Raw genomic sequence first — 12,005 nt, forward strand, 5'->3', positions numbered from 1 at the left:
TTTAATAACGTTCATTTCAGTAGAGGCTATTAGCATGTCTGTATACAGCTATGTAGAAAAGATCTAAAAGTTTGTAATTGATAATTCAATTTTCAAATTTGTGAATGCAATGTTTTCTAAAATAAGAGACCCAAGCAAATATAAAAAAAAAAGAGTGCTTATGGCTTTTTTCTGAGTGCTTGAAGTTAGTTTATATTAAATTTTCACATTAATTTTTCATAAAATATGCCTATTTTAAGTAGACATAGTAAAAGCTGTTTGGTTTTGTTTTTCTTTGAAGATACATTTGCAATTGAGAGACTTGCAAATCCACTGTTTATTTTAAAGCAGGTAAAAATTATTAAAAATGCTACTAGTATGAAGGCACTATACTAATAAAAGACGTTTTGGTATTTGGGAGGATTTTGTACGCTTAGGCAGTGGGAGGTTAAGGATACTTATAAGCATGCTGTAACCAATGTATGTATGCAAGATGCGTACAGGCAGTCATTTTCTAGATGAAACAACTTTTAGAAAAAGCTTGGTAGTACCTCAATATTGCATTATCCTCAGACAATAATTTGGAAATAAATTTATGGCGTCAGCTCTTTTTGTGTAAGAATCAAGGTCACATCCTCTGTAGGTGTTATGACTTGGTGTGCTGCTGAGCAGTCTTCTTGCTGATCTACGAGGTGTGTGGGTGCGTTAATGTTCTCCTTTAGTCACCTTTTATGCTTATACCTACGTGTGAGAGCAAAATACACAGTTGCCTTATCACCTCAAGGCAGATTTTAAGCAGGTGGTGCCATTGCAGTGTTCTAGGAATTCTTGAATGCAGTGACTGCTTTTAAAAGGATTGAGTGAAAACAGGCTAAGGAGGAGGCGGCAGGGTAGTGTGCTTTGTGTGCTGACGTGAGAGGGTTCTCCAGCTTGATTTCTGCCAGCAAACTATGGAGCCCCAAAGGGTATGTGCAGCCTTATCATGCTCCACAGATGGGTCCTGGGGTTGTGGGAAGAAAATCAGATTGGTTCTGTGGACAGTGCAGGGAGGTATGGATGTAATATACTGTAACAGGGCAGATAAAGCTTAAAACCTTTAGGTCGAATTGTATTCCTGTAGCTTAGACATATTTATGTCTTTACATTTGAAGCTTTCTTATCAGTCAGTAAAACAACTACCAGTTTATATAAACTGACAGTTGTCCAAGTGTGCTGGTTGCACAACGGTGGGAGCGTAGAGAACACTTAGCACAGGAACAAGTCACAAAAAGTGACTTAACTGTTGGAACTCGGGAATATTATTCCAGAGGAAATTAGAATAATTGTTTCAATCTGCTTTTTTTTATAGTAGACTAGATACAGTACTGCTGTGAGTACTGTGGTGAATAGGCATTCTTGGGTAGAAACAAACTGAGTTTAGGACTTCTGTGATTATGATATTTTGAGTGCATGATAATAAATCAGCATGTGCCTAACACTGCAGATACATTTGTGGACAGGTCATACTATTTCAGTAATAATAATTTGACTGGGTTCAAGTTAAATTCTTTTACTTAAGAATATGTGAATTGGGGTTAAATGCATAATTGACTTTATTGAGGACACAATAGGGAAGTGTTTGAGCTCTTGGATACAGATGCTTTGTTACAGAGAAGCTAAGCTAGCCAGTGTTTTCAGATGTTTTGATGGGTGTCTATTCTCAATACTATTAAAAACAGAATTAGTGAGATATGACAGAACCCAATATTATTTCCAAAACCTTCTTCAGAGTTGGAGCTTGTGACAGTTTCTTTCTTCTCCAAACACCCCTCCCTTGAGAGTTCCTAATTATGAGCAAGCATTTATTTTCATTTCCAGAATTTATCCTACTCTCCTGCTGTTTGCAATGACTTGCCCAGGACTCTTAAGATTATTCTCATATACCTGAGAACAAGGAGTATGAAGGAAAAGGGTCTTGCTGTTTAGCTGCTCTAACGTCATCTCCCCCACAATTCCAGCTTCTTACCTGCAGTATCATTAGCTGCTACAGCCTGTTGAGCCTGGCACTTCACTGGTCTTCTGCTAAAGCTCCAGCTTCTGTCTCTGTCAGGTATTTCAGGAAACGTCTTTATTAAAGAAAAGCCTTACTCCTAACTGGAGCTTGAGAGCACAAAAGATGTATGTCGGGAAACAAGAATTGATATAGGGTATCAAGTGATGGACAAAACCATTGGAAACTCGATGTGTGTGAACACCTGCAAGCTGATTCTACCACCAAGTAATTGTGATGCTATTACATTTTCTGGTCAAGAGGTTTGTGTTGCTTCTGGAGGCAGTAAATCTTCCCTTCCTAATCTGACAAACAAGAAGTCTGTCTTCCCAGGCTTTCATCTTTGGAGCCTGTAAAGAGGTGCTGGAAGCTCCTCTCTGTTTCAGAGGATAAGAGGGTATACCTGCCCCTGTATATACAGCACTTCGGCTTCAGCAGTCCTCTGAGGGGAGGGTGGAACAGCACCATGTGGGGAGATTGTGTAGCTATAGCGTGCTCCTGGAGCAGGCTCTACCCTGAGACTGATGGGAACGAGCATAGAGGTGCAATGGGGCTACACTTTTAATGTGTTCTGGTGGCACAGCACAGGGTACAAGCTTGACTTTTGTGGCCACTATAACAATGTCAGCATCTGATAACTCTGCAGTTGTGTCTTGAGTATGACCCAGTTACTGGAGTACCACCCACTATTAGCATAATTCTGTAAGGCAGGAAATGGAGTTTGTTCTTTCATCATTTCATTCTGAAATGAATCACTAAGTACATGATTTTGTTTAGGTACAATTTGTAGATGAAAGTGGGAGAAACAAAGACAAATGTTGCTACAGGAGTTAGAGTTTAAAATAGATGTTATATAACCGTGAGCTGGGCATTTAGAATTGATTTTTCCTGTGAAATGTATTTCCTATGTGAAATGTAAGTCTCCCTACTTTCTGCTGGGTTGAGAATTTTTTTTAGGCTTGTCATGTAACATGGTCCTGGAGCTGAAAATTCGAAGAATGTTGGAATAATGCAGACGGCTAATGATCTTCTTAAACCTTTCAATGAAAGACTGATGTAGAAGCTTGTCAATCTGTTCAGTGGCCTTCACAGAGAACTTACAATTTTCTCCAAAAAGATTAAAGATACGTTTTCTAATTTGTTGGATATTCTACCCTTCATGTTACCCATAAAAGGAGCAAGAGAGAGTGAGGAAAAAGGCTTGTAATTCTTAGATTTTTAGTCTGACGTTCAGACTCAGACTGAATTGTTTATGTAGAAAAGGTTTATCGTTGCTCTTATGTAGGAAGTGAAGCAATTCTGGAAACATGCCATTTTGTCTTGTGACTGCTTCTTTTATAGAACTAGTAGTTTTTTTAATACTGAAAAAAGGAAGCTGTATCCTGTGCTGTACAACATTTTGCAATATGGTAGGGGGGAAAGTATTTCTTGCTGTGATGTAAGAGGTGAATTAGCATATTTTTATCCAAAACCTAAGGCAGTTAAATACTAAGTTTCAACATGTTTATATGTGCTTATTAAAACAAAGTATTTTGATTGTTCCTGGTAAATAGTCCTTATTAGTAAAAAATGTTCTATCACAGAAGGTGGAAATAATTATTTGTTGCAATTTGCTGAATAAGTGTGGATTGTAAGAGGAGATTTACGTGGTTTGTAGAGAACAAAAAAGATTACTATTCTAGGACTTTCTTACTGATGTTCAGACTAAGTCAATGATTGCAGAAACTCTAAAACAATGTGTAAGGAATTAATTTATTTGTAAATCATTATGAGTTCTTCCTTTTCAGGAGAAAGGTGAAGCTAGATTAATTGTTACCAATACTAGTAAGTTATGTAGCTGCTTCATCCGTGTAAAACTGTTCCAGAGCTTATTGCCTAAGGCTTGTCTCTGCCCATGTTGCCGGTTTCAAATATTGTAACATGGCAAGACTAACTGCTACAAAGATCTAGTAACTTCTTACGGCTGTGTTTAAAAAGATACAAACAATGCCCTGAAATTCGTATATCCTGAATGCAGAGGAAGAGGACAAGGAAAAAAGTTGGAAAAGTTTGACTCAATGTTTTGACTTTATGAAAAGTGGACTGACTTGAGGTGGTCTAGTAGGCTTGGGCAGGCTAGGGCAAGGAAAAGGGGAAGCCAAAGTTGCATTAATTGGAGTTAATTATAGAATGCTTAGTGATTTAAAATTTCTTTTTCTTCCCCCTGATTCTAATACAATCTCTGTGTTTCCTCCCTACCAGTATCCCCTTATGTTTGGACTGATCCTTGCATTCTGCTGGAGTTTTTTGGTTTGCTGTAGTAGAATTTACATGGGAATGCATTCAATTTTGGTAAGAAAGTATTTCTACTAAACTTTTATTGCTGTTCTGATTTCATAAGCTTCCCTCACACTTCAGTTTTTACATTGCAGTTACTGTATATAGGTTTTTTAGAATGTTCTACTATATAGGAACAGAATACTTCGATTTCTTTAGCAGAGATACTGATACGATAGCTAAAAGTGGTTGTCAGACTTCTGTTATATTTTCATAAGCTCAGTCTACAGTTGAAGCTTAGCTGATGTTTAACAGTAGTTTAATTTCCAAAATTAATGACTGCATTAAAGCATAGACTAAGTTTCCCTTTACAGAGTAGAAATAATTTTGCAGGATGAGAGGGTAGCTCTTAATGCCCACTTGGGTTCTATGTCAGCTACGCATTTCAGAGTGTCATGCTACATGCTAGGGTTTCACTTACCAAGATTTCTAAAACCAAGTAACAGACTTATTTATTAAAGGATTAAAAAAACCCAGAACTGAAACAAATGTATACAATGTAAACATGGGAAAAGAACACTACAAAATGTTAATCAGAATGTAAGACCACAAATAAGGATGGCTCAAAAGGTTTTTGAGCATGCTAGAAGGAGAAAAGCTAACAGATACTACTCACTACCAGGCTTCAGATTTTGTAAGCTGGTAGATGAACACAGTGTATGTGAAAATAAGGCAGCTCAGACTGAATGATGTATCTGCATTCCTCATTAGGAGGCTTCCCAAGTCAGATCCACTTCAGTGGAGGACAGTGGGACGAACTGATACTTCATTGATAATGTCAGCTGCCAGATAATGTCTTCAAATAAAGTCGTGCATCAGGTAGACTAGGTTATGCAGCAGTTTCGTATCTGAATCCTCAGTAGTGTTTGGGTGAATACAACTGTGTGTTGCCTGTAATATAAATCAGCCATTGTGCCTGAGTTTGGCGGGGGGTGGGTGGTAGGGTGGCAAATAGAGCAGAAATTTGGTATGGTTGCTTCTGAAATGAGCAAGTCTGATGTCAGTCAATTGTATTAGGAAGCTTTCTGTTAGTGCAAGTCCGTAAGTGATTCATTGAAGATGGAGCAATACAAATACTGCTGAGTATATGAGCCATCTCCTGGCTCATATGGAAAAGTTGATAAGCATGTGAATGGATGTGATTTGCTTTCTAGTGCCTGGATTTCTAAAAAGCTTTCAACAAATTCCTCCTTAACAACTAAAGGAGGCAAAAGTTGCAGATAATTCTGTGCAACTGAGTGATTAACCAACAGTAACTGAAATTTAATGCTAAATTAAATAAATGACTTAATTTAATTGATTATAATTTAATTAAGACATTTTAAAAACAATAATAAAACTCAATTGTATGAAGCCACAGAAGTTCGCTCTTCCTTCCCTTTAATAGTTGCAAGCAGTTCTTCAGCTCCAGAATTAGCAGTACTGCAAGAACGGAGTGGAAAGTCTGAGCTGCTCTAATGTCTAGCTGCCGTGGTCCTCAATGGCCTTACCAGCTGTTGCTGCCAGCGTGCCTGTGTGGTAGCACCCAGGCAGGTAGATTCAGTGTTGAGCTGTTCCAGCAAACTAAGTTGGCAGAGCTTATGGAGCTGAGCTAGCTTTGTGCTGACTGTAGGCTGGAATGCCCCAGTCCTGGACTGGGACCGTTTGAGCCAGCAAATAGGCTGATCTCCAGCTTCGTAGACCATAGCTTTATTTGTGGTCATGATCTGATCATGATGCAGATGTGCTATTAATAGGTGATCAAATGCAATGCCTTATCTTGAACATAAAAATATGAATCCTGTACACTAAATGAGAAGATGGGAATCCACAAGTCACTTTTAGCAACAGAGCAACTAGGCTTGTCTCCATGCTTGCGTAACTTAAATTATTTTCTTTTGAATGGTTGTTACACTGAAACTATATCTCTCTCTTTTCAACAGGATGTTATTGCTGGATTTCTGTATGCTATTCTCATCTTGGTTGTCTTCCATCCATTTGTGGACCCGATTGATAACTTCAACGTAACTTACAAATATGCACCCTTGATTATCATCAGTCTCCATTTAGCCCTGGGCATCTTCTCTTTTACTCTAGACACCTGGAGCACTTCGCGAGGAGACACAGCTCAGATACTGGGCTGTGGTGCTGGAGTAGCCTGTGGCTCTCACATCATGGGTCTAAAGCTCGATCCTCCTCCTGAAATGTTACCTTTATCTCTTTCCTCTCTCACTGTGACTGCGTTTGGAAGAGCCATACTGCGGCTGTTGATTGGAGTAATAGTTCTGTTGTTAACAAAAGCAGCGATGAAAAAAGCCACTATTCCACTGGCATGTAAAGTATTTTGCATACCACATGACGATGTACGGAAAGCAAGACAACGCATGGAAGTTGAGCTTCCCTATCGCTATATTACGTACGGAACAGTTGGGTTCTCCCTCGTGTTTATTGTTCCTTGCCTCTTCCATTTTATTGGTCTTTCTTGATGCATTTTATCACTTTAAACAGGGAAAACAGAGCTAGTTGCTTTTTGAAGAGGTGCACTAGTTTGCTAAGGGAAGGCCAGTGAGCTTGGCTTTAGCAGGGTCTTCACTTTAACAGCACTATATAGCAGGCAGAGCATTTAAAGAACTTGGCATGTCTCTGGGTATGGTATGGGGCCAGAAGCCAAATATCAGTCCATGAGAAGTGCTGAAATCTCTAAATGCGATGTCTTATTGCTGTAACAAAGTCTGTGTGTGTGATGCAATGAATGTATTTGGAATGTCTGTCATACTGTACCTGTATACATTGACACTTTAACAGGTATGTCTGGCAACTAATGGGAAAGCTCCACTCGCGATGTGTTTGCCATTTCATAGTAATTTATTCAAGCTGTTGGACCATAGACTGCTAAATTTGCTTTCCTTCATTCTTTCCTGAAATCCTGCTTCAAGATGCTTCCGCCAACAGGCATTTCTAATGGACCAAACTTCTAATGAGGTCAAATTTAAAAGCCAAACAGAAGCCTTTTTCTTTAGTCCCCTCTACAGAGTAAAATGGCTGGCCTTGGCATTAGTAGATATCACTAGCATACACGATTCGGGTACTGTATTTTATGGTTTAATAACTGTGCCTTTCTGTTGCTAAATTAAGAAATGCCATACATACTGTGATGTAAAAATGCCTAATTTTATTTAAAATCCTACATAATTAGGCAGATATTTTAAAATATTTCACTGTCCATGTTGCTGGCATAGTTCAAGTATCCAGAATATTCAGTTTAGCCTGATCAAAACTGCATAAATGAAGTGACCCAAGAAACATGACCTTAAGCTCAACATGTTGTAAATGGACAATAATCCCTTTTGTAAGTATTTTTAACGTGTATTGTAAGTTACTGGAAGAGGTTATATTTTTCTGGAGATTGTTTATACAGTGGGCAGATATTAAAAATTGTTTAAACATATAAACAATAAACCCACCCCATTCTGCAAAGAAATGGGCCTTGCTTATTATTCCAAACTCATTTAGAAGGACCGTTGTTTTTAGATATTTGCTTAGAAAATATAATTCTTACTCTAGAAAAAAATATGTATTTTTATGTATTAACATACTATATTTACAGGTGATAATCACTTTTACCCAGTTTAGATAGCTATAAGAGAATATAATCATCAAATTAAATTTTTAATCATTTTGATAGGCAGATTATGAGCAGTCAGGGCAGTATGGTCAATGCATAAATGGTTTCTGCATATCTAAATTTTACTGCATTATATTGCACTTTTCAGCTTTTCACGCTTCTTTTCCAGCGATAAGTAAAATATGACCCTTCAACTGTAATTTCATGTGTCTCTTTTGGTTTAATTTTGTCTGTTAAGCGTTGCCTCATTTGTTCTTTCCATGTCAGGAACTGTCATATTGCAGCAAGAGCTGTCTTATTGTCTGGCCAGGCAGGAATTTCTTCATTTTGTATCTTCCATTTTTTCTGGAAGAACATGACTTGGTTGGGAAATGTGATTAGCTAGAATGCAAAGCTTAACGGTTTTTGTAAACAAGATTTGGAATCAGAAGGGGGTTTTGTATTGGAGCTCCTCTCTCCAGACTGTTAATATGTAAATTAACAAAATGAACTTGCTCTCTCCTCAGAGCAGTCTGAGATACGGTACACTGGCACTAGGTGATGCGACAAGCTGACTTATCTGACGCATTTCTCCAGCACGCACCACTGTGAATGTATTCAAACTAAGGTGTTCAGAACCGACGGTTCTGACCGTGTGACACACATCCTATAGCTGAGAAGACCTAGTACAAAACGGTTAGTGCTCCAGTGCATATTTCTGGATTTGATTTTTCTGTCTGTTCCTCTTTTGCATTTACTGCTGAATGTGCGGTAAAAGGTAAATCGGGTTTCGAGGCGGGGATTTCTACTGGTTTGGCTTTGCACACTAAGATGGTCATTAAATAAACAGCTGGGAGGAATGTACACAAAATGCCTTATGCTCAAAGCCCTGAGCCAGTGGTGTAGTTCCAATGATATTAATCTGAGGGCTGGTGAAAATAATAGGATAACTTTCTCTAAAATTTAGGGCATGTTCTCCTTAAATATCCTAGCTTTACAGTTTATAATAAAAGGTTTAAATCCTAGAAAAGTGAGCAAAACTAATTTTTTAAAGGTACATATTTGACTTTTAGGAACTTCCAAGTTTACAGCATAAGAGAGTTCATGCTATTTTTTCTAGCTGTGCTTGCCCTGTTGTACTGTTAATGGAAAAAAATCCTCCTTGGAAGGTCTAGAGTGGGTCAAAATCACATGCAGGCAGGACAAAGGAAAATTGCACTGCAGCTTATTCTACTGTTACTCATAAATACATATTTTATATTTTTATACGTTACACTGGGTAACTTCAGAATGTCATGTTCCATATACCACATAGTCTAGTACATGGGAAATGTCTATCAGAATGTTGATACAAGGCTGCAACTACTTCACAGAAGTTTACATGACAAAAGTTTTACTGTTTTATAAGGGGCTCGAGGGCAGTTTAACACAAAATATCATGCAATATGAATACTGTTATAAAATCACAGAAATGTAAAAATCCAACTTAAATGTTTGTATTAGTGTATTTTTGTTTATTAATAACCGAAGATTCCTTCAAATTGGGCATAACAGAACAGCACTTCATGTACCCTAATCTACTCCTAGAGGTGAACATAGAAAATGTTTCTAGTATAAGTACTAGCTGGTACCAAATTATTTATAAATGAATTTAACATAGCTTTAAAAGGTAGTTAAATGTCTTTTCAGAAGGACAGTACACTTCAAACCTTTCATGAAGTGGTGCAAGAATATATTCATATGTCACTGCTAGAAATTCCTGAGTTCCAAGTTGTACAGTCCCAAAGAGAGAAATACTGCAGCTCTACAGAAGTGGATATAAATACACATTTATTACAAAAAGCTGTGAGTTCGATGTGTCTCATTTGATTACTGTATGACATAACACCTGAAACTAAACAGTTATGTAGGGGGTAACTTGGTACAAAAATTGTTTCCAAGAGGCCGAAGAGGCTCAAGTTAGTCTTGGACTGCCTTAAACATAGAAGCAGGGTTTTTTCTCATCTGCCCCTCGATCAGAACTAACATATGCATCTTGGGTAAGTTTTAGAATATTATTTTGGGAGAAGTTTCGTGTTTATGGAAAAGGTGTTACTTTTGCTTCCCATACTACGAACTGGGGTTGAAGCATCTTTCTGCTGTGTGATCACCTGTGAAGTTCTTCAGTTTCTGATCACATCTGCCTTAGCACAAGGTGGAGAAGCTATGTTAAGGTCAACTGACAAACCAAAAGGAGTTGTGTTTTATGTACTTCGAATTTTTTTTAGGCTTATGTACAGCTTTTCTCCTGAAAACCAAAAAACCCCCAAACCAGACGGATGTGTCTCTTTTAAAATGGTATTTCTAAATGTGTTAGGTGGCTCTCTTTTTACCAGAAGTGTTAAATTATCTGGACTTTAAAAGCTATTATGTTTTCCTTTGCCACTATTCTCTATTACTGCTTTCAGTGTCTTTTACTCAATTTCTTGCTTGTTTCCCAAGGAGTGACCTGATCTTTTTGTAAGCAGTTGCTGCTTATGTGAAGATTGTAATTTTGAACTTGTAAATACTTAAGGGCTGTTAGTGGCTGTTGGCTGCTCAAATGCATAAAAACAAACCTTGCATGCTGTAAGTAAATACATCTGTTGTGCTAAAAGTTGTCTCTACTTCAGTATTTGCCTTCTCAATACAAAATTGAGATTTTCCACACACAATACATAAGATATTTAATAATTCAATGATATGAAGCAGCATTGCTGTCTAACCCCTGACAACTTTATTGGGAGTTCTGCACCCAGCTCCTTCCCTGTTACGTTGAGAATGAACCCTGAAGGTCAGGCCCACGCTCTGACATGCATCTGTGTGTGTGAAGTGACTTACCTTTGAAGCTGTAAATGTCATATCCTTGCTTTTGAGGTCTGAGAGATTTTTTCCTTTTAAAATGGTACTTAGGCCAGTTTTTACAAGACTTTTAAAGGGCTTAACTTGGAAGGTGTTTCTTGGAACTGGTTGTACATTTGCACCACTTCACTGAAGCTTTCCCCTCTGTACCCTAACTGTGCTGAATGATGAGATCCCAGAATAATGTCAGTAGATAAAGTGATGACAGCAGAATTGATTTCTTGGGGTATTGTGACTCAGCTTACTGTAAATTGATTCTTGGGTGGGTTTTGGTCTAATGTAGAATGTTTCTAGGTGATATAATTTATTTCTATACTCTACAAATAACTTGGAGGAAACCTGGATTTTTTTGGTGGGAGGAGTACTCTTTGAATGGGTTCATGCCAGAACTTTATTCTACTGGAAAGCTTAAGTGGCCGTGAATATCAATTTGTCAAATTGATACTTGGTCACTGATCTTTTTTCTTCTTCTGATACTTCTTGAAACAAAGGCAAAAACCCCTCAGTCTGGAAACAAAATGAGATATTGTGTGGCAGAGAGGATATAGGTCTTCAGGTGTCCTCTGAAAAGCCAGTATCACGTGCTGGAGTTGAAGCAAATTTAACTATGCATTAGAAAAATTTCTTTGCACTCCATTCTGCTCCAGAAATAATTTTCACGTAGGTAAGAGTCCATTTAACAATGAGGCAAAGCAATATGTGCTTGCTGCCTGTAATTAGTAACTGTTCCTGTAGGATCAAAGAAGGGTAGAGGGTAAACACAAGAATACTGTCTTAAAGATAGTATTAATTAATTAAAGATAGTGACCAGGAAAAGTAAATAAAAAGTCCCATCAAGTTGGAGAGTTTTATTAGTCACTCAACTTTGACTAAATCGGTCACCAAGTTTTCCCCACAACTTTATTTTTGTTAGTGTAATGAAAGAGGAGAGTGGTATTTCAGAAATGGAAATTAGATCCCAAGACAGTTCTATATTTTAAAGTACCATAACTGAAAAAGATCAGTTCAGGAGCTAGTTATCTGAAAAGTAGAGAGCAAAGTCTGAGGGGGATGTTGTATTAAACTTAATGCACTTAAAAATGATGCCAAAATTTGGCCTATACTTGATTTATATGAAATCTGTAGTACAATATAGATACATAAATATAATATATTGCTTATTGGAATTTAATTTTTATGTATAGATTTTTCCTTGTTACTGCATTCCCTGATAAAAGC

At 37.6% G+C, this 12,005-nt stretch overlaps 1 protein-coding gene across 1 annotated transcript in view; it reads left to right on the forward strand.

Moving 5' to 3' along the window:
- The window catches only part of SGPP1 (sphingosine-1-phosphate phosphatase 1), a gene marked incomplete at its 5' end in the record, with an annotated part of 14,628 nt that extends 7,839 nt beyond the window's left edge, over window positions 1-6,789 (forward strand). The window contains 2 exons of the mRNA XM_010133536.1: window positions 4,250-4,339; window positions 6,247-6,789. Of these exons, the coding sequence (XP_010131838.1) occupies window positions 4,250-4,339; window positions 6,247-6,789 (633 nt within the window). The remainder of the gene's footprint in view (window positions 1-4,249; window positions 4,340-6,246) is intronic.
- Window positions 6,790-12,005: the final 5,216 nt, after the last annotated feature.

Source organism: Buceros rhinoceros, unplaced genomic scaffold (genome assembly GCF_000710305.1).
Source record: "Buceros rhinoceros silvestris isolate BGI_N320 unplaced genomic scaffold, ASM71030v1 scaffold39633, whole genome shotgun sequence".
Classification (NCBI taxonomy): Eukaryota; Metazoa; Chordata; class Aves; order Bucerotiformes; family Bucerotidae; genus Buceros; species Buceros rhinoceros.